Source organism: Schistocerca americana, chromosome 3, assembly GCF_021461395.2.
Source record: "Schistocerca americana isolate TAMUIC-IGC-003095 chromosome 3, iqSchAmer2.1, whole genome shotgun sequence".
NCBI classification, from domain to species: domain Eukaryota; kingdom Metazoa; phylum Arthropoda; class Insecta; order Orthoptera; family Acrididae; genus Schistocerca; species Schistocerca americana.
In genome coordinates, this window is record NC_060121.1 from 361,632,068 (window position 1) to 361,655,062 (window position 22,995).

At 37.1% G+C, this 22,995-nt stretch overlaps 1 protein-coding gene across 1 annotated transcript in view; it reads left to right on the forward strand.

Annotated features, from left to right (window-relative positions):
* The window catches only part of LOC124606982 (proteasome activator complex subunit 3), a 39,075-nt gene that overhangs the window by 4,728 nt on the left and 11,352 nt on the right, over nt 1-22,995 (forward strand). The window contains exons 3-4 of the mRNA XM_047139122.1: nt 7,180-7,322; nt 16,961-17,150. Coding sequence (XP_046995078.1) covers nt 7,180-7,322; nt 16,961-17,150 — 333 coding nt within the window. The remainder of the gene's footprint in view (nt 1-7,179; nt 7,323-16,960; nt 17,151-22,995) is intronic.

The window sequence follows — 22,995 nt, forward strand, 5'->3', positions numbered from 1 at the left end:
TGCGATATTTTGATGACCAACTTAGTTGTCCTAAAGTACTACAAACTGTGTGGTCTTAGCTGTGCTTGGCTCAGTTTCACTGTAGGTTTATGTTGCAGAATTGCATCTACATACATACTCTACAAGCTATCATACATCGCATAGTGGAGGATATCTTGTAACACTTATAATCACTTCCTTTCCTATTTCATTCACAAATGGAATTATGGGCAAATGACTGTGCTTCCGTATATAAACTGTTCTGTCAGTTAGCTTCATGTGTGTTGTAATGAAAGTGTCTAGTGTTTATGAGTGTGTCTCCAGTGGTCCAATGGACTACTGCTCTGTTGAGTTTAACATATGGACCTTAGGACTGCTGCATGGCATTAATCACCACATTCGCAATCTCCTCTTACGGGCATACATCAGATTCAACAGGGAATGTTTTCATTCATGCGTTCGTTCGTTCGTTCATTCAGTACATTATGTGCAGCTCAAAAACCTCACCTCCTTCCACTGGTGTGGAGGTTTGTTGGCTTCATCAACTCACTACGAAATTTATGCATTCCAAAATAAACTATGCTCGGGCTTTGTGGCTGGGTTGTCTGCCAGCACAGCTAATTTTTTCCAAACACAAAAAGCAGTAAGCAACCATAAAAAACCTAACAATCATATCTCTAAGAGTTATCCAAGTGCTCTGCTTATCGAAAAAAAAATATGATTAATTCTAATTTTCTGCAGAAAGAAATCGTTAGATTCAGCAATTGTCATTGGCCGCTGTATACTATTGCCCTGTTGGCTTTAACCATTGTCAACAAGAGCCACTGACACATGAAGTGCACTTTAGCCCCAAACGACATATCATTTCTGTAGATATGAAGAGGAGAAGATGATAGCCATCATGGAGAATGTGTACAACTGTAACATCATAAAACTAATTATGTCAGTTAAGGAATCACAATAGTTTGCTGATCTGTCTAAGATACAAATCAGATGATTGATCATAATTGCCATGATGGGCATGAACACTATACATATTAATCATTCTGTTGGGTATTCACTGATGTTCAAGAAATGAAGCTTTGAGCAATACCAAATGACTCGAAGATAATGTATTACATGGAAAATGAAGCATCTTAATTCATTTTAAAAATACGAAGGACCAGGCATAAAATCCACAGTCTTTGTATGTAGCCTCATGGCTAGTGGATTTCTGAGAAACATTTAAGTATTCAGCAATCATGTATCTGTAACATTAAGGGGGTATCTTTCTTACAGTGGGGTTCTCAGCCAAAACAAATTTTATGATAACTGCAGTGGCTGTCATTGATTGGCCTTTTGAATCTAACCAGTGATAGCCTGTGCAACAGATTATCATTCACTCAAAACTCATGTTTGAGAAGTACATGATCCATTTCCTTCATCATCTGTGTCCAATACAAATTCTGCTTTTTCTCTAATGATTTTATCATTGATAGAATGTGAAGCACTATTCTTTCTTTCTTTACAAGGACATTTAATATACATTGTATATGTTAAGAATACTTACATCTTTGGGATGCATCCGAAGTTGCTTCCACATTGGATGCTTTTTTCCTTTAAGAACAGCGTGTCGTGTTCTGTCTGCTGGGAAGTTATTAATCCAATCATGAAGTTGGTCTAACGTTTTTGAAACTCACATTTAGTTCACAGTGTGACCATTAGAACCATTTTGAATGCCAATCAGAAGTCAAGGAACACTGCATAAATCTTGGGACTGGTATCTGCTTTCTTTTGGATCTCATGGATAAGCACTGTGACCAGAGTTTCACAAGATGGCTGTTTGTGGTATTTATATTGATTAGTGCAGGCAAGGCTTTCAGTGTCCAAGTAGATCATAGTTTGCACACACACAATGTTTCATTACTTTACAGCCGTTTGATGTCAGCATTATAGAACTATAGTTACGTATGTCTTGCAGCACTTGTCCTTATTGGAAGCAGGAGTGACCCAACCCTTTTTGTAGCATACTTAATAAAATCATCAGCCTATAATAAAAGAATAAGAGAAATAATCTATAAGAAATCACCTTAGTACCCTGTCAGGTCCACTCAGTTTTACCATGTTGAGTGATATTAGCTAGTTTTCTATTGCGTAACCACTTATTTCAATATGTCATTTTGGCTGTTGCATGAAAGTTCAAAGGAGGAACTGCAGTAGTCTTCACCAGTGAAACACTTTCAGTAGACTGAACGAAATATTTTGCTTTCTGTGGCATCCTCTGTTTTGGAGCTGGGTTTACTGACATTCGTACCAGATTGCCAATGGCTATATTAGGCATGGGAAATTCACTTAAGTATCTGCTGCTTGCTGTCTGTGTAGGAAAATATTATGCCCCAACTACGACAGTTCCAAGTGCCAAGCTAAATGCATGTGAAACCTCTGCCCAAATTAAAAACTTGTGCAGATAATGTTCTGCTATGATAATCCACCCCTGTAGTTCTGGAAATGATACTGCACATGTGTGGAGAACAGCTGTGCAAATTTCACTTTCTCCCTTGTAGGTACATGAGGTCACTGACAAAGAAGTTCTATCAAATTTTTGTGTTGTGAATTCACAGTAGTGGCATTTTATTGTGATGAGGTGGTACATAATGAATTAGGCTGCTCTCCAATATTTGACAGCAGCCAATGTGTTCTGCACTATAGAAATATTGTAGTGAATATCTTGGATATAGAAGAAAAATTTCACTATTTTCAACATGGCTGACAGCAGCAACTGTAAATAAATTTTCATTATATAGAATTTACAGCCAACCGGTTGCTTAGGTTTAATGTAAAAACCTTAATCAGGTTTCTATAGCACTAAGGTACTTCCTTCAGAAGGAAGCCACATAATTTACATGACATTAACATTGTGGATATACATGATGACCCAAAGAGCTAGATTCAAACAGCAAAAAATATAAAATAAAATCTTCCATGGGAACAGAGAAAAAATCAATAACATGCCAAACCATTGCTTTTCTTGTCATGGAATAGATTTTCATCAGTTGCCTGTGAGCAATCTTGTGTTAAGTGTAACCTAGTGGCACTGGGTGTGGGCCTAATGCCACCCCTAACCATAGTCTGTAGCCCATTGCCACCACTGTTATTGAATAGGTCCAAAATTAGTGTAGATTTACTGAAGTTCAGGAGAGTTAGCAGTCTTGGCAGTATTTTTTACACGTAAATTCTGTGAAATTTTGAATTAGTGCTGCAAATATATATCATCTTCCAGATATGGTTGTAAGGAGCTGCTGTGTGGTTTTCCCTTCATGTCTTCTCAAGATACATTTACTGAATGAATTTGCAAACTAAAGAGGTACGTGATATTCAGGGCACCGGAGCAGACTTACGTGACATTCATACTCCCTAAGTACCCTTCAGCTACACAACTTAAATATGTGGCACACAGACATATCCACAACATCCAAGAAACCTTTAGAAACCTTTCCCGTGCTAATAAAACTGGGAAAGGAGATGTCAATGTCTTGGATACCAGGATCTGTGGGAATTCTAGCAGCTGTGGGAGCTGAGGAGACATGTACTAGAAATCCTGTGGTACAGTTCTTCCTACTTCCAACAGCTCCTTATGTATTTGAAGAATATTTTATTTTGAATGACAGCATTTATGTTTGTCAGCAGATTTCTTGTGTGAAATTAACCTAGATTAGCTCTCTTAGTATCTTACAGGTGGATGTTCCATGCTGCAAGAGACTTGGCTGTCCTCAGCAGTTCATTTTTTCCCAGTAATCATCAGAGAAACATCATTCTAAAGATACACTTTATCTCCTCTGTTACATTAGAAAATTCATACTATAAATGTACTTGCCATGTGTAAGTTTTTAGGGTTCCACAGTCATTATCAATTTGAATTAAGTCTTTTTAGATATTAGGCAGTGTCTTTACAAAAAACTAAAACTATTAAATTACTGGGGCCTCTGCAACAGCCGTCTTCAGTGTGACTAAGTATTACACAATACAAATAAGGAGAACCTGATGGTGGCCAGTATATCCTTCAGACAGGTGACTTACTAGGTGTTGTCCAGGAAGACAATAAATAGAATAAAACAGGTGTTGACTCATTTTATAAGCATACACAAGATTGAGAAACAGAGGCAGTTGATACTATTGGTTGGAGTGGAGACATGAATGTAGTTGAGGTAGGCATATCTTGGGCCCCATACAAACCAGGAAGAAATTACTGCCAGTGAAGTAGAATGAATGATTTGGTTTGTCTGTATGGTGGTTCATATTTTGCTCTCCATAGAGGGCAAAGATGCTAAAACTAGCATTGTGTGCCTCAGCCTTGAAGACATTGCTTGCAAGGTCATTGTTGCAATACAAATAGAGCCAGTATTGCTGTGCCTTCCATTTGAGCATGCTGAGAGAAAATATGCCACTAAGTTCTCAGTGTGGTATATAGGCAGTGGTTTGTGTGTGTATACCTTCTATCTGTTAGACATTACTTTCATCTGTATCCACAATTCATTTATCTTCATTTGTGGGTATTAAAATTTTGTTGGCCACATTAATTCATTGGCTACAGTGGAGCTCAGACAATACTGTTGCAACTGGTCTGAATTTTCGTCTTATGAAGTCTGATATTGTAATTTACTTCCCATTGGATAAGAATGTAGGGGCCAATCATGGCTACAGTTTAAACAACACAGTTGTCATATTCTTGATATGTTCCCTAACTTTTTGTAGTGACACAAGAAAACAATATTATGAAATTTTGTGTGGGATGTTATTGCTGTATTGGGAAGTCAAATGCAGCCATTTTAAAGTTGTAAACAAATCTGGGATACTGTTAAATGTTACACAATAGTTTAGCAACAACAGTTCATGCAACATAATGTTAAATGATGATTGTGTTCTACAGTTCTGAATGTAATTGATGTTTCATAGTAGTCATGTAAATATATTTAAGTGAAATGTTGATAGATTCACTGATGTGATACACAACACTATTTAATGGTATGTGAGACAAACAGGAGTTTAACCACGAAGCAAAGTTTCCTGCGGGTGAAATGTCTTAGATTAGCCTTTGCATCACTTTCTAGCAGCTTTCGACTATTGCACAAGTGATTTGTCACTGCAAACACGATAGGAGTGACTCAAATGTAAAGCATGTGCTGGTGTGATGAAAACAAGACACACATGTGTCTGTACAGAAAACAGGCAAAAAGCCATGTTGCCATCTTGAGCCCATGAAGATTTCAGCAAGCATCTATCACCTCTGGGATATTGGGCATTCAAGCCTTTGTAGTGGTGCTCCACTCCGAATGAGTGATAAATGACACAGAGCAACAATAATTACTAATTGAGTATAATGCAAATAGACAAAAATTGTAACATTGACACTCTATCAAAATTAACCAGAGATTGTTATTGGGGATATATGCATTGGTGCAGGCTTTTATGTACAAAGTAATTACTACTATAGATATTAGTCTAAATTTGCATCCAGGCTGACATCTATGTAGAGGGATGACAGTAATATTAATTATGCGATCTTCTTTGAAAGCACTTTCTTGGAATTTTAAGATTAGCTCTTGTACTGAATATCAGCCCATCTTACATATGGGAGTGGATTATAATACACCTCACCATTTAATCAGGCTTCTGTGATCCCTCTGAGACAACCTGTGTAGCCTTTTTAGATTGTTTGCAGATGCTGCCGTCTTTTTACCATTTAGTAAAGTCATCAAAAGATCAAAACAAATTGCATTGTGGTTTAGACGAGAAATTTGCATGATCCGAAAAGTGGCAATTGAACATTTAAACAAAACAGTGTGTTAGGTCTTCGTCAAAAGTAGTAAGACAATTGTTAAATTTTGGGTACATGATAAATAACACAAATTTAAAAGTTGTTGATTCAGCTGAAAATCTAGAAATTACAGTTGTGGATAACTTAAATTGGATACATTACGTAGAAAATGTGTGGAAGGCTAACCAGAAACTGTTTTATTAGCAGAACGCTTGCAGATGCAACAAATCTTAAATGAGACTGCTAACACTTAACTTTCCATCCTCCTATGAACTGTTGGTACATGGTGTGGGATCCATACTAGAAAAGATTGATGAGAGGACACAATAAAGTTCAAAAGAGGACATGTCACTTTGTATTATTGTGTAATAGGGGAGAAAGTGAAACACACGATTAGTGAGCTTGGGGTGGCAATCATTAAAATGGACATTTTATGTCGCGGCAAAATTTTTCACAAAATAATTTGTTGACTCCCACCTGCATAGGCAGGATTGACCATTATAATAAAATAAATCGGAGCTCACTCATTAAGATTTAGATGTTTGTTTTTTCCTGTGTGAAGTTAGAGTGGAACAGTCGAGATATAGTCTGAAAATGGAGGTGAGAACGGCAGAGTAATGAAGTAGACGTGTATGTAAATATTGTTGATGTAATGTTTCTCTGTAACCTTATGAAGTAGGGTGTGTGTGTGTGTGTGTGTGTGTGTGTGTGTGTGCTAAAAACAAAGATGATGTGACTTACCAAATGAAAGTGCTGGCAGGTCGACAGACACACAAACATACACACAAAATTCAAGCTTTCGCAACAAACTGTTGCCTCATCAGGAAAGAGCGAAGGAGGGGAAAGACGAAAGGATGTGGGTTTTAAGGGAGAGGGTAAGGAGTCATTCCAATCCCGGGAGCGGAAAGACTTACCTTAGGGGGGAAAAAGGACGGGTATACACTCGCGCACACGCACACATCCATCCACACGTATACAGACACGAGCAGACATATTCGCCTTTGAATATGTCTGCTTGTGTCTGTATATGTGTGGATGGATATGTGTGTCTTGGCATGCAGGTTGACCAGTATAGGCTACCCCAAGTACCATTTTCAAAAATCACTCAATTCCTTCCTAGAACTTAAACATGACACACTTAGCAAAAAAAAAAAAAAATGTTTTAAATTATTCAGTATACATGATGTTTGCACAGGAATTTTCCGTGTCTTTCAGTATTTCCCAGAAGCATTAGTTATGGATCACATTGTACAAACCATTAATTTAAAAGTTGTTGTTTTAAGAGGTGGCCAGAATATTACAAAATTTGTTAGTTATATCACAGTCTGCATAATTTGTGATGCATTGGATTTGACTTCGTAATTTACCTGACTTGATTTTTGTAATACTCCAGTTTTCTGTTGCAGGCTGAAGAACTGATATTGAAGGGTTTTCCACAGAAGATTGTTGAACTTAATGAACTCTTGGAGACACCTCCATTCGCCCGTGAACTGAACACTGTTCATCAGTCTTTGAATATACCAGTCCCAGATCCAATTGTTCTGAACAGGTATATCTTTTTTCTGTACATAAGTCTTTCTGTTATTGAAAAACCATCTTACTAGGAAAATCCAACATGCTTTGGCATTGGCGTGATATGGGTGTGAACTGCATTATGAATGACAAGGCATACATCTTCTTACTGTTGGCTCGTATAAAATGGTAAGTAATCTACGAATATTTCAGGAGTGTAGTCACAAATCTATTTACAATGAGTCATTCTTACAACTCGTGGCAAATATCAATGCTGATATATTGTATTGTTGGTTCAGAATAACAAAGTGATCGAGAGCTATTTGTTTATAATACAGTGATCATGGAAACAGCTGATTGGAGAATGAATGTAGTCATGCCTCTTGTATTATTTACGATTCTCATATTGCACTGTTGCCTTGTGCTGGTTGACAAAGTTAGTTGCAGAAAATGCTTGTAGTTGGTGACGTAAGTTGTTATGTGTTTTGTTGTTTGCTTTGTTTCTCTGTGTGCTGAGTTTATTTTACATGACAGAATGTCAGAAACCAGGTGGACAAAGTGTACAGAAAAGTGATTTGGCTATGACCAGGACTACATGGTAATGAGGAGCATGTGAATGTGCATGGTACAGGAAGTGTAGCTATTGCTCCTACAGCCAGATTTTGCATATAGGTAAAAGTGTTGGACTGATAACATTCCCTCTTTCCACCAAGCCTTACAGAATATTTCGTTATTTTGTGTGAAGTATGTAGATTGTAAAATTTCCTCCTTTCATTGAATTCATAAAGACTTGCTGTATTTTGATGGGGGTAGCCAGGGTGAATATCAAACCCATGAGAATATCGTGTAGGAGACTTGTATCTGCCTTACACACCCCCTCTAAGCACATCACTCATGTAGGTATTCACAGTGCCATTGAGTAGTGTGCCTTGAAATATCCCAGTGATAATGCTGTAGATATAAACTGAGACTTATCATGCCATAACTAGGAAGAACATAAGAATTACATAAAGGAGATCAATATAGAAATTCTACCTTCAGACAAGAGCAGTGATACTGCTCTTTGTTTTATGAAGTCTTATTTTGGCAATAATATTAATTTATACTTTGCATCTCCTGAAGAATTCTATGGATACAGTCTGTGGAAGACATTCACTACTGTTCTTCTCACACAATAGTGTTTATGAATACAGTCACCAGTTAGACACTGTATCTTACCAGTTATAGAAAGAAGGTTTCTTCTTTGACAAGTTATTGGCAGCCCAAGTGGCCCAACATACTACCTGTTGAGCCCAAGTGGCCCAGCACACTACCTGTTGAAACAACTGGTTTCTTAAGAGTCTATTGATAAACAGATGTTCAACACCCCAAGTTCCTCAATGAGGTACGACACAAATGATTTTTTGTCTAGTTTACCAAACATATATATCTCTCTGCTTGTTTCAGTTCTCCTTTTTACGTTAGTAATCATTGTCGCCACAACTGCTTTATGGTCATTGATACCAGTTTTGGTGTGGACATTCTCAAAGAGGTCAGGTCTACTTGTTGCCATTGGATTCAATATATTTCCACCATGAGTGGGGTTTCTATCTGTCTGTTGTAGTTAGTTTTCAGAAAAGGCATTTAGTAAAGTTTCACCAAATGTCTTATCACACCCACCATTAACAAAACCATAATTTTCCCAATTAATTGTTGGATGATTAAAGTCTCCACCAGTGATAACATTGTACTGGGGGAACTTATATACAAGTGAAGTGAGATTTTCCCTGAAATTTTCAGTTACGTCAGGAGGCAATAGAAGGATCCAGTTGTCATTTTATGTCCACCCCGAATATTAAGTCCTGCCCAAGCAGTCGCACTTGCAGCTTCAATTTCTGTCTCAGTGGATTTGAATTTTTTGTCTATTGTGACAAATGCACCACCCCCATCTTCCATTTGCCTGTCCTTTCAATATACAAATAAATTTTCCCCAGAAATCTCAGTGCCGTCAATTTCAGGTTCCAAACAGCTTTCTGTACCTAATATTATGTGAGCTTCACTGCTTTTCATGAGTGCTTCAAACCCTGGCACTTTGTTGCAAATGCGTATGCAGGTTACCATTATGATTTTAATACTCTCATCTTTGGGAGGCATTTCTTTCGATATTACACCGATACTTGTGGGTTTCCTACAGGTATCGTTACCTGGATTGGGTGGAGAGTCGCCTAAACTAAAAAGCCCTTGTGGACACCCCACACACAGTCAGCTGTGTTTGTGGTAGACTCTGATGTGTAATGCATACCCGGCCTCTTGAGAGGGCCCTACAGCTCTCAACCCTACAATGCAAGTCCTGGAAGTTGCAGCCTAGCTTGTCGCAGAATCTTCGAAGTCTTTGATGTCTTTGATTCGTTCCTTCCACTCTACTCAGAAACAAAGGGCTGTGATCAGTTTTGGGACAGTGGTGCAAATTGTGAGCTACTTTGAAACTCCATGCACAAGGCTGGTCTTCTCAACAATTCCTGCCAGTTACTGAAATGACCCAAGGATGACCTCAGAGCTTAGATGACAAGTATCATATGTTCCAATGTGTGCCACAATCTGCAGTTGGTTGCACCCTGTCCTCTTATGGCTGCTAGAATAGCCTCTTCAACATGTTGAATGAGACCCCCAGGTGTATAAAAGTGAGTTCACCTGGTATCCTTCCCTGTCCCTTTGCTGCCATTTCCTTAACTGCTGATGGTTAATTGACCCCTACCCTTTTGTGTTTGCCTCCTGCTGACAGTGGGCAAAACAGTTTCCCCCAAACAGATGAAGGTAGCCCCACTGTCTCAGTTTCTTTCAGTGAAAGACAGCACCTCAAACTTATTGGTTGGGGGAGTACAAGACCCTGAAACGTCACTGGTCGCTGTCCACTGTGTACAGGGTGTCTAGATCTTCCATTGGCGTGCCACTCACAGTCAAGTGGACAGTAATGACAGATCATGTTCTGTACTTTCTGCAGAGGAGACAGGATCCACTGGAGAGAATAGTACTTGAGGTACCTCTAATACAGGTATCACAGGTACAAGGCTCTTGGGAGTGCTTCCAACCCACTGTTTTGCAGCAGCTACCAATTGTTTGGCAGTAGTCAGGGCAGTTTCTAGTTGCTTACAAACATCAACCAACTCTTCCTGTGTTTGAGAACAGCGTTCACAGTGGGGCTGCATTTTTGGCTGGTGCAATGTATTACAATGCAGTGAACAAATTACTTTAATTTAAACCTGCTGATTATCTTCTAATCTTTTGAGCTAAAAAGTTGCTAATTCCCTTATAAGAATTGAAGCAGATACACAAAAAGAGATTTCTATTACAGCAAACCTTTGGTAAAAGTTACTTGCTAATTCCCTTATAAGAATTGAAGCAGATACACAAAAAGAGATTTCTATTACAGCAAACCTTTGGTAAAAGTTACTCCTTTCCTAAAATGTTTTGATGTTGATAATGGTTAAACTTTAAAACTGAGTTAATTTATGATAAATGCAGATAATTTTATAGGGCTACGACTCTTTAGTGGAAAATGCATATAACACAATACTTTAGTTAGAAAATCTGCTGCAGTAAATTAAATAACAAACTCCGATTTGTTGCAAATCTCTGGTAGGTTATGCAAAGGACAATGGTAGATTCCAAAAATTCTCAGAAACACAATATTATTAGCGTTGATTTACAATGAAATTCAGGGGTGATGTATACTTTGGTTGAATTATGAAACACAAACGCTGATTTGCTAAGAATTAAATTACACATAAAACACTCAGACTACTAACTTACGAAAACTTAGTTTTGTAAATGCAAGAAAATTCTAAACTGATTGATTTCTCACATAATTGTACATTGTAATTAGAGAGAGTTTGTTTTGAATGATGATGGATCTACTAAACCTAAACAATTTTAAAAAGAGTACAATTTAGTTTAAGTATACGATTAATGATGACAGTACTAATTTAATGCAGCACTCGCAAGTGTTTGAAATTTCACAATGTATCACAATACACATGGTTATTACTGTGTCGAAGAACAACACTGCAGCATAAGTTTATTTCGATCAAAATTGCTAAAATTCGCAGCCCCAACAAAAGCACATCTTCCTCCTGTTGCAGCTAACTCTAGGTAGATATCATAAACTACTCACTTTATATAGAGCAAGAACACTGACAAATGTTTTCTTAACTTTTTGTCCCTTTTTGAAATTTGAAAGTCCTTACTTTCTGTAAAGTTTGGGGACTAGTTATTTCTGGTGGGACTGAATATAAAAATTTGATCGTTGCCAATTTTGTGCATTTGTACGATAGCGAAGTACTGTAAAAACATTGATACTTGACTGTGAACAAAGATATACATTTTTTAAAAAAATGAGGAAATAAGTTATATTATACTACAATTGGTCTTACAGTTGCTGCCTGTTTAAATGGTTTATTCCTTCATAAAATTTAGTTATAACCTATATTTAGTTAACACTATCATCCTGTATTTAGTTAACACTATAACCCTATATTTAGTTATTGTGGTTGATTTTAATAAAAAATATTAAACAATAGGAGCTTTTGCTTTAGTTCTGCATTTAAAAAATTGCCCATTTACATATAGATTTATTCTCAGTTAAGTGGCACATTATTACACATTCAAAATGATAAAAGTAAAATGATGAACGTGTGAAATTTCTTTATTGTTGAGAAGTCTACAGAAGAGTTCAGTCTTCAAGACAGATGTGTACAGAATTCAGTGGACAGTGTAGCAAGTCAGCCCAGGAGTCAGTGACAAGCCTGTACATGAACTGTGTATCTCTGCTAAATTTGCTGGGTGTGGCATTGCTGTAGTCAGTCTGTTCAGAAACCTGTGTTAGGGTGAATGTACATCCTTCGTTGAGAGTGTAGAATATTTTGTGCGCTTTTGTCGTGAGTGTAATTTTTAACTAAAATAGTTTTAAAATTTAATAATAAATACATTTGAAATACTAATTGGAATGCAATAAAATTCATGAGCAGTGCTCTATAGGACAGATAGTAAGTGAAGTGCATCACAAAACAGTTTATGGTGCAGTTTCAAAAAGCTTAAAAGATGTTAATGTCTTTGATGAAGATAGATAAACTTGGTTTAAATTACAAGTAAGTTCTTCTCTATCTTTAAGTTGTAAGTATCATGAGAAAAAATATATTCTGAAGTACAATAACATTTTTGGAAAAAAGATTTCTCTGATCCAGCCAGAGTTTATAAAAAGCCAGTTATTAAAGGTTTGAGGGAAATAAAACTTGAACATTTGTCCTTGTTAGGTGTGAGTAAAACAACTTCCCGAGTGACTTAATGTGATTCCTGGAAATTCCCTGTGGCGAAACTGTTACTCAAAAATATTGGAACATGTAATATTGTTCATGACAATTTATATTCCTGATGAGGAAGCTGTTAGCAAATTGGATATTGCTTGTTTTAATTTAGAGGCCTCTCCTGCTTCGAAAGTAAAAAAACTAACTAGTGGAAAAGAAAAGCAACTATTGAAAGTAAGGTACAACCAATTTCGGACGAAATTAGAAGAGACTCAGAATCGTGGTTAAGAGAAAAAAAAATAGTTTCAGAGTTCGTCCTTTCTGATTGTTCAGTTAGACTAACCCAAAATTTTAGTGAAAGAGCAAGGCATTTTACTAGTTCTAGGAAAGATGAAAGCAATTCTCATAAGTGAAGAAGAAATTGAAAAGATCCCGCAGTTTTTTAAGGTGATGAAAGCAGTAGAATGTGCCTGTGTAGCAAGGGTAGCAAAAGAGTTACTGCAAGTGCAGTTAAAGTCACAAAGCAAAAATAATTAGTGCTGCCACATTTAGATGAACTTTATGTATAATTTTAAAAATGCTCATCCTAATGCAAAACTGGAAGGTCAAAATTTTGTGATCTTTGCCCTAAGTGTGGCGTATTTTGGCCAGCTCCCCAGGAATGCACTCCATATGTGTTTGTTTATATCATCAAAAGTCAAACTGATGATTTTGGGTGCAAAACTCAGTGATGTTATCTACAGAGAGCTACTAGATTTAATGGTTTGTGATGCTAACAATTGTGACTGCATTATGAGTTTGCGTGATGAATGCCCTACTAAAGAAACTGCTTATGAATTGTTTAATGAATCTGAGGAGGAAATGCCCAACAATGTAACCTTCAAACAGTGGGTCACAACTGACAGCAGAAATGACAAGTCATTGAATCTCAGTGAGAGTACTTTCAATCTTTAATTCATAACTGAAAAAAATCTTGTCACCCTGATGTTTCTAAAATTCAAAGCATCTTTTTGAAGGACAAAAAAAAGCACAACTTTATCAAATTGAATGCATAGTCCTAGCTGATTTAGCAGACAACGTTACTTTTGTGTTCCAGAATGAAGTGCAAGGGTACCACTAGGTCAGTGACTAGGCAACAGTGCAACCACTTGTTCTGTATTTCAGAAATGAGAAAGATGAAGTTAGCAGTTCTTCAATTTGCATTTTAAGCGACTACTTGGAGCATAATGCATGGGTTGTCCATGTGTTTTAAAAGTATGTAACAAACACATGAAAGAAAAGTTGCCCAAGGTTGAGAAGCTCATATGCTTCTCAGTTGGAAGTGGTAGTCAGTACAAGAACAAAAAGAATTTTTCAAATCTTTGCAATGACAAAGTAGATTTTGGGTTGTACTTTTTTGCCTCTTGCAATGGTTAAAATGCATGCAGTGGAGTAGGAAGTACAGCAAAATGTGAAATGAGTAAAGAAAGGTTACAAAGATCGACTACAGACCAAATTCTTAAAATAGAGGACATCTGTGCCTTTTGCAAAAGATTAATATTAAAGGCATCGCCTATTTCCCCACCAAAAAGTAGTTCTCATATCAAAACAACACTTAAAACCAGATTTGAAAGCAATAAAAGGAACAAAGCAGTTCCCCAAATTACTTGACTTTGCAGAAAACTTTAGTTCTATGCTATGGAACATCATAAACCATAATTTATGAGGATCGTTGTGTCAATAAAATTACATCTCTGTCTTCTAACTTTGAATGACATAGTTCTACATCTACATATATACTCCGCTAGCCACCAAGCGGTGTGTGTGTGTGTGTGTGTGTGTGTGTGTGTGTGTGGACAATGGTGGCTTTCAAGAAATCTCCTAGTGACAAAAGTTTGGGGGCCAAAGAAAAGTGTATTAAACAAGTTTTCAGTGCTTGAACTAGCAACTGGGTGGTCTTATTCTATATAACAAAAGCTGTCTGAAGAAATGTGTTCTTAGCACTCACCACTAGGATTAGGAAGCACTGCGTCTCGTATGTTAATTGGAAATATTTATTTTAAAATTGTCAAGATAATATAAAAGTTTAGTTCAGTAATTTTTTGATTTTTACATATAATTCAGTTCTTAATTTCAATAACAATTGATTACATCTAGCAAATATCACACATGAATTAGGCAACAGCCATAAGTAGTAGGTGTAATGTGAATTATTTCCTCATTTTCAAAAATTCATATCCTTGTTCAGTCAAATATAATTGTTGAAATTTTTCCCGTACTTCACTGTCATATACCGTATTTACTCGAATCTAAGCCGCACCTGAAAAATGAGACTCGAAATCAAGGAAAAAAAAAAAATTTCCCGAATCTAAGCCGCAGCTAAAATTTGAGACTCGAAATTCAAGGGGAGAAACAAAGTTGGTTCATTGTAATATGAGACACAATTTAGGCCGAATGAATGACGATACAGCTACAGTAGTGTGGTTCGAGTCGTAAGTTTAGCAGTTAAGCTCTACCAGGTAGCCATTGCTATGCGTCAGGCGCTCCGTCCATATTTATACAGGTACCGGTACTCTTCCTTTTTCACGTGCTTCATCTGGTTTGAATTGATTGCTTATTTTTCTTTGATCTGATAACTGCTGTTCTTTGTTATAGGTGTTTACGTCACTCTAAGCTGAAAACGCATTACTGTACTGTGTCATGCATTGTTTGCCGCATTCTGATAATGAGTGTTTACGGCCTGTCGCCACTCGCGGCATGGCTTACTTTTGTGCGTGCTACACTTTTTTTTAAAGAGAGGCTCAACAAGAACCAAATAATAGAATGCATATGATAAATGATGTTCTGAACGAGAGTTTCGCGAAAATTTTTCTCCGTTTGAAAATCTTTGCACACGCCTTTTTAGTACATAACATTCTGCACAGAAATTAGTCGTCTTAGATTTAAAAATCTAGTCAATTGCCATGCCTTATTTCTGACTGTATCACTATTAGGCATAAGAATAATACAAATATGAACATGACACGACATGTACATTCTTCCGCGTTTGCTGTTGTCTCATCTAGTTTCGTAGTTCATTAGGCAGACAGGATTTAATTGAGATAGCAGCAAACACAAAACAATACATGGCAAAATGTTTATATTCGTATTATTCTTATGGTGAAGAGAATACTGCATGTGATTCACAATTCATAAAAGTTACTATTAGCAACCATATCTTCTCACAAGTAGGAAAAAATTCAGACAGTAGAGTTGGCCATATTGGCAAACATCCCGAACAGTCTTGCCAGTCGGATTTTCGTAGTACATTGAAAGGCTGCTACATTTGAGGATAAACAATATGGAATTTGTATTTACTTCGTTGGATAATGTATGAAAATGCAGTGGTCGAAACTCGAGGTGGAGAAAAATGCTAGTTTTCCACCTTTTTTTTTTAAATTTATTTACTGGCGCAGAGGTTTTGGCGCCAGTATTTATCTTTGTGCCTGCAAAGCATGCCTGTGTAGTGCTACATATATTCGACGGCAGAAGTTAGTTGTGGCGGCACCTACCAATATTTTTCAGAACTTCCTCTTACTTTGCACTCGATTCTAAGCTGCAGGCGGTTTTTTGGATTTCAAAAATCGGAAAAAAAGTGCGGCTTAGATTCGAGTAAATACAGGAGGTGTACAAATTGTGCTAAAACCAAATTTTTACATTCAATCCCACCAGGGATATCTAGCCCCAAACTTAACAGAAAAACAATTTTCAAATTTCAAAAATTTATAAAAAATTAAGGAAACATTTGTCAGAGCTCTTGCTCTAAATAAAGCTAGTAGTTCATGATATCTAACTAGAGAAAAAAAATTACTCTGATAAACCACTCCTTGGTTGTTATTTTTGATTCAAAAAAGGGGCTTTTCTAAATTTACCAATACCAAACATTGGAGAATAGTTTCATTGGTTACTTTTGAATTAAGGGTATTTTGGGTAATAAACAGTTTTGTAGAGGAGACTTTTCTAAAAACAATCATATCAGTTACAATACCGTACTCAGCCCAGTACGGAGATATTCACATTAACACTGTTATCTTCAAATTGAAAAACTCGTGTGCTGACAAATAAAAATGGCCGCCATTCAATAATGGTACAAGGTAAGTTTTTTAAAACTATTTTGAACTACTCAATTATAGGGTAATTTCGCATAAACAAACCAAAATATTTAAAAATGGTCAAACAACCAACATAAATTTTATTGGATGACTGTAGTTGGATGGACCCAAGTGTTTTAATGAGTTTAACATTGCGTTTATGTGACTTGAAACTTGTCAGTAACTGCATGCTGTTTGTTGGTAATACTCTTCCTGAGTTGAGCAGTGAGAACTGTCAATGAAAGGCTATGTTAAATAGTAATTATATTCATCATACTTTAATCCAGCACAGCTCATCATGAAGCAGATCCTCCACCTCCTAAGAAATGGAAGAATGATGCTGGGAAAGAAGAGAAAGTTGGTGGCACAAAAGTGATGGTGTTACCTACAGGGTTGGTACCCTGTAACAAATACCTCTGTGAACTTGTCCATGTTGTCAAGCCACACATTCGACAACTGGTTGAAGATGCAAATCTTGTAAGTTTATTTTTATACATGCACTACTACTGGAACACCTTTGTGAGAAAGTATTCTGTGAGGTTAGAGAGAGTTTTCACGGGCATGAAGTGATCTTCCCAAGGTTTTTTAAATTTTTTTTTTTAAGTAAAAAGATGAGCATCAGAGCTGTCGGAAACTGATGGTATACAATCTTATTGAGGAGTGATAAATATGATTTATTCTTACAGATGATTTTGCAGTTACTGTTAATATCCCTGTGCAACAGCAGCAAAAATTTTCATTATAATACAGTTGTAAGAAAACAGCAAAACAGATGTCTAATGGTGACTGAGATCGCTGATATGGAGTACCTATCAGTAGGTGGCAGCACAATGAACCTAATATGGAAAATGTATGTGTTTGGGGGTGCCCGGATATTTTCAATAACATAGTGTAATTACACTCACTGCTATGTCTCCTACTCACATGGAAATATTAGATTAAGTAATGAGACGCTGCATTCTGTAACAAAAAAATGACATTTTAGTTTTTGTGTTCTGCCTCTTGCAGTGTCACAGTTTACTCTTCTGCCATCCTACTAACATACAAAGTACTCACATTAGTGAGTTTCTCAGAAACATGACCTTCCCTGTTGTGCAGTATATTGTTTCTCAGCTGAGAAAAGCTGTAAAGAATTAGCTGCACAACATGTGTCAACAGGTTGTATACGTATATTTAACTGTATCATGCTGTTAAAGTGAGTAAATTTTACCATGTCTAACTATATCTATTAAATGAAAAAAATTCGTAGAATTAGAACATCTGTATCGTCAGTTTCTATACACATACATACAACAAAGTTCCTCCTAACGTACAGTTCCAGAAATGAACTAATGAAAACAAGCACTGTTTTTACTAATCCTTTCACATTTATACGTCATTCCCTCTATAGTAGCCAGTTTAACTGTTGGGTGGACAAAGAGGTTTTTTTTTATAACATGAGCAGGCATGTGGCATACTTCGTTCACATGTAAGTGCAAAATCACAAAGTAATCTTAGTTGAATTAAACAATGATGAAATAAACTTACATTCTGTGATCTAAATCACTGCTTAGTTAAACAACAATAAAATAAACCTTTCATTATGTAACAATGCTGCCGCATACAAATGCTACCACACAGTAATAAACCACTCAAAACATTAAACAGCACAGTTGGATCAGATTCCTGTCAACCACATATTGGTTTACTAATTATCTCAGATAACTGCCCGATCATGGGATCATGCTGCTAGCTCGGAATCTGGACATTTTCTTGCGCAGATCGTAAGTTTTTTCTCACCTAGGTTGCTGTTTATTTTATATTACTGCTGATCATTTTAAAGTATGACAACACAACTTACTACTGTGTTAGCTGAAGCAATATTGAAGGAGTAGGTACAGGCTCGCAATTGTAAAACAACAATGGAACAGAACAAAACTATGTTATTTGTGATTGGTGCAATTTATACACAGGCATGCCTTCTCATGAGTTGAAGTTTTAACTTGGACCCCATACATTCCGTCAGTTAAAAACAATTTGTCAAAATCACACTGTGTTCCATAGTTTTAAATACTTGCTCAAATAATGAGCAGTTCATACTTTGGGACTTCAAATATTTGCAATTATGACTGTACAGCATGCCATGTGGAACATCTGCTCTTACTAAACGATATAACATTTTTGTAGACATCATTCAAAAATGATCATAAACCTTTAATAATAAATCATATTCCCCAAAGAACTGTGTTTACTCAGCTTTAACGAAATGCCTAGAGCTCCAGGTTATGTGACCACTCATCACAAATGCTGAACAAGGACTTCTTTTAGCTCACAAGTGAAATTCTTCCCCTGTACCAAAGCATGCAAAAGACCTCTTCTCTGATTTGCTGGATAACACTGTAACTAGTTAGCTTCATATTTCAATTCACGTACCGATACTCTCCCTCCTTGGACCAATCACTGTCCAGAAATCTGTTGCCTAAAATTACAAAATAAAACATTCTCAGAAACCAGTTAGAAACAAATTAACTTCATCTTTAATTGTCTGAAATGAGTTTTGTTATTCCAAAATACTAAAAACTGGCTGGTTTGTACTATCATTTTCTCCCATATATGTAACTCACTTTTACATGCATTCATCCCCTCATTCGTCCAGACAGCAAAAAGACGCAAATAATATTGAGCAGTATATAATCCCTCCTCTATATGTAAGAGGGTTGTTCAGTAAGTTATGCAACACATTTTTATTTATTGTGGATGGTTTTATTCAGGATTCCAATACCTGTTACGGTTCCCCACTCTGTTGGCTGCAAAGCCAATGTCATGGCTTTAAGCCACCTTACTGGGAGGACCATACGCCCTCTATTGATCCGCATTGGAGCAAACATCTTGTTGTCTCAATAACCTCCCCATTATCCATGTACTGCTTCCCATGGAGCACACCCTTCATTGGGCCAAACAGATGGAAGTCGGAAGATGCGAGATCTGAGCTGTAGGGTGGATGAGGAAGAACAGTCAAATGAAGCTTTATGTGCTCCCCTCAGTGTACAGACTTGTGTGAGGCCATGTGTTGTCATGGAGAGGGAGAAGTGTGTTTGCATTTTTGTGCAAACGAACATGCTAGTCATTTCTTCAATTCCCTGATGGTAGTATGGTACACTTCAAGAGTTGATTGTTACGTCATGGGGGAGGGCATGAGACAGAGTAGCTCCTTCAGAGGCCCAGAAAACTGTTGCCATGACTTCTTCGGCTGAGTGAGGGCGTGGCTTTGAAGTTTCTCTTCTGACAAAAAATTGTCATGATCAGCCTCATAAAACGCAAGCAATTCTGCAAAGATGGTCCTGTGTCACTGTTCATGGTCTTCTGTTAGGCAGCAGGGAACGTAGCTGGCACACACAACTGAGTACCCCAACTGGTGGATCAAATGCCACAAAAGTGTCAGCACTACCATGAGAGACATCCAGTTGATTATGACCTGTTGATCACCTCGAATAATTGTGTCTGCACATTCCTACATTGCAAGTCACAGCTGTGTGCAGCTAGTCAGCATGTGGGATATCAGACAGGTTTGCACACTTGTTGCAATGACGACAGATGCCTTACCCAATGACTCACCATGTTTTTGTTCACTGCCAGGTCTCTGTAGACATTCTGCAAGTGCCTTTCAATACATGCAGTGCTCTGGTTTACACCAAAAGAAACTCAGTGACAGGTGTCTGCTTCGAATGCACTTTGCTGTTATGGACTCCATTTTGAAGGCTACGTATAACGCCATCACCCATCGGAACTTAACAAAACTACAGGGGCTGATATGCGAATATTCTGTGATGTCCGATGTGCAAATATCCCGTGATGTCCCGCAACAAATTCCGCATTTTTTCAACTGAAGTTGGCTGAGAAAAAAGTGAAATTGGCTGAGAAAACAGTGTTGCATTACTTATTGAATCCCTATTGTAAAATTTCTTTCTTTCTTTCTAATATTGGTTGTAAAAAAAAGTAAGGTAAGGGAGAAAGAGGAATTACAATTTTGGTGGGAGTAATCAAAATTGGCAGAGCCTGTATTGGGAGCCCATCTTTAACATGACAATGCAAGACTGAAAAGACAATTATGTTTTGTTCAGTATTGTGCATGTAATAAAACAATGCTCGAAAAAGGAATTTTACTTCGTAATGGGACTTCTGAGTGAAGATAGTTTCTAACGTAGATCATGCAGTCTGCTCCTAAAGCTGTGACAGTGGCAGCCAATCAACTGCAACGTCATCTTAAGATGACCAACATAGAACAGTTTCTGTGAATAATTTGCTGAGAAGTATCTAAAAATCAGATTAGGACAATGTTGTTTATTTCATTATTTAAGGCTCATGTGTTCATTTAGTGTTCTTCACTGAGATAAAAAAAATCTACTCACCAAGCAACAGCAGATACTCACCAAGCAGCAGCAGAAGTACATACATATAATAAAAGGTTTCACTTATCCAAGCTTTCGGAGATACTGGCTCCTTTTTCCAGCAGAGAGGGTGAAAGGGAAGGAACTGTAGGCTTTAGGGAAATGTGTAGAGTTCAGAAAAGTCACCCAGAACACAGGGTCAGGGAAGACTTACCGGACGGGAAGAGAAGAAAAGACAGTTTATTTGCAGAATGTCTACAGAGACCGGCAGAGTTTTCAGTGAGTAATTTCTCAAAGGACATTGTAAATTGTATTTTAGGTGGTTTATATCAAAACTTACATAAAAAGTGAAATTCATATTGTTGTTGACTATTATCTTTACATTTTATACTAAGTTTCACAAAAATTGTCGTATTAGAACTGTCTTTAACAACTCATAACAGTGTATAAAGTATTGGATTCTGGACAGTGCATCCACTCGCCTTGAAGGGCAAGCTTATTCATGGGCAAATACATATGTTGCTCACAGCATGTGGCAGTTTTCTCCGGGGGTCATGCTCATTGCTTGTGGCAAGAAAATTTGTCAGATTTGCTACAGGCGATGAATATTGCTGTGCTTCACTCCCTCTGCCATAAAGTGCTTCAGTGCTTTGTCAGTGGTAGTCAGCCTAGTCCGCTAGTGGGCGTTCCAGTTTTCATGGTAGGCAGTGGGGGTTTTAAAACATTTTCGTTGGGTTTTCATAAAATTTTAACAAAGCATTTGGTAAGTAATTATCATTATGCTGTAAATCTCCTCATAAGTGTTACAAATTACAGTTTCTTCCCTACTTTATAAACTACCACTACTATGTAACTGATGGCGGTTAGATGATTTTAGGCCTACTACTAATAGAGATACAAAAGAGGGCAGTAGATGAAAAAGTTTGACTAATCCTGATTTCTTCTATAGGTCATATTCATAATAAACACTATGGTGTGGAAAAGCCTACAAAACTATCTTCTGTTCAATCAGTGCTTTCTGCCTAAGTAAGTATTACCACATAAGACATCAGTGAATGAAGATATGGGATATAGAAGTCAGTTAGTTAATATATTTTGCAAATTTGGCAGTTACTGCTATGCCAGAAACAGGTGAATCTAAACATTTTTGCATCTCTACCGTATGGTTTTTCCAGTTTAAATTTCAATCAGTTCACAGACAAAGAACTTGGAGCTCATTCCCTGTTTATTATTTCTTGTTGGTATAGTAGGTTCATAGGAGGTCGATGTGTTTGATGGTACAAAACAGTATGATATGTGTTTTTTCAAAGTTATAGCTAACCCATTTGTGCAAAGGCAGTCAGTAACTTGCACAAAAACATTATGTACTATTTTTTTTCTGCTGATGTTTCTTTGCCCGGCTTCACAGCAGTGTTTGTTGTCATCTGCAAATGGAAATAATTCTTCTTACTGATTTAAATAAAATGGAAAATCATTAATGTAAAGCAATAACAATACTGGGCCAATGATTGCACTCTTTCAGACTCCCTTTGTAATTTCTCCCTATTCAGGTGATGTGGTGTCTACCTTTGTATTACTAAAATGGCCTAAAGTAACTTTCTGTGTTCTATTTCTTAAGTAAGAACTAAACCAGGCATTTGCTGAACAAGTTATTTCATATAAACTCAACCCCACTAACAGAATATTATGGTTGACACAGTTGTTGTCAATAAAGTTCAGAAGGGGCTATAGAACATCAGTATGTCATACAGGAGTTAGTAACAGAGCCAGACAACGACAACAGGAACGTATGTGTGTTAGAGACCTTGGATATTCATGCAATATTGTGAGCATGCCTGGTGTGATACCGCATGATGTAGGCAGTGCCCATCACCTTTGATTGTATATAGGGTGTCCCAGGAGGCATGGTCAGTATTCAGGGATATGACAGGAACGATCACTTTAAGCAAAAAAAA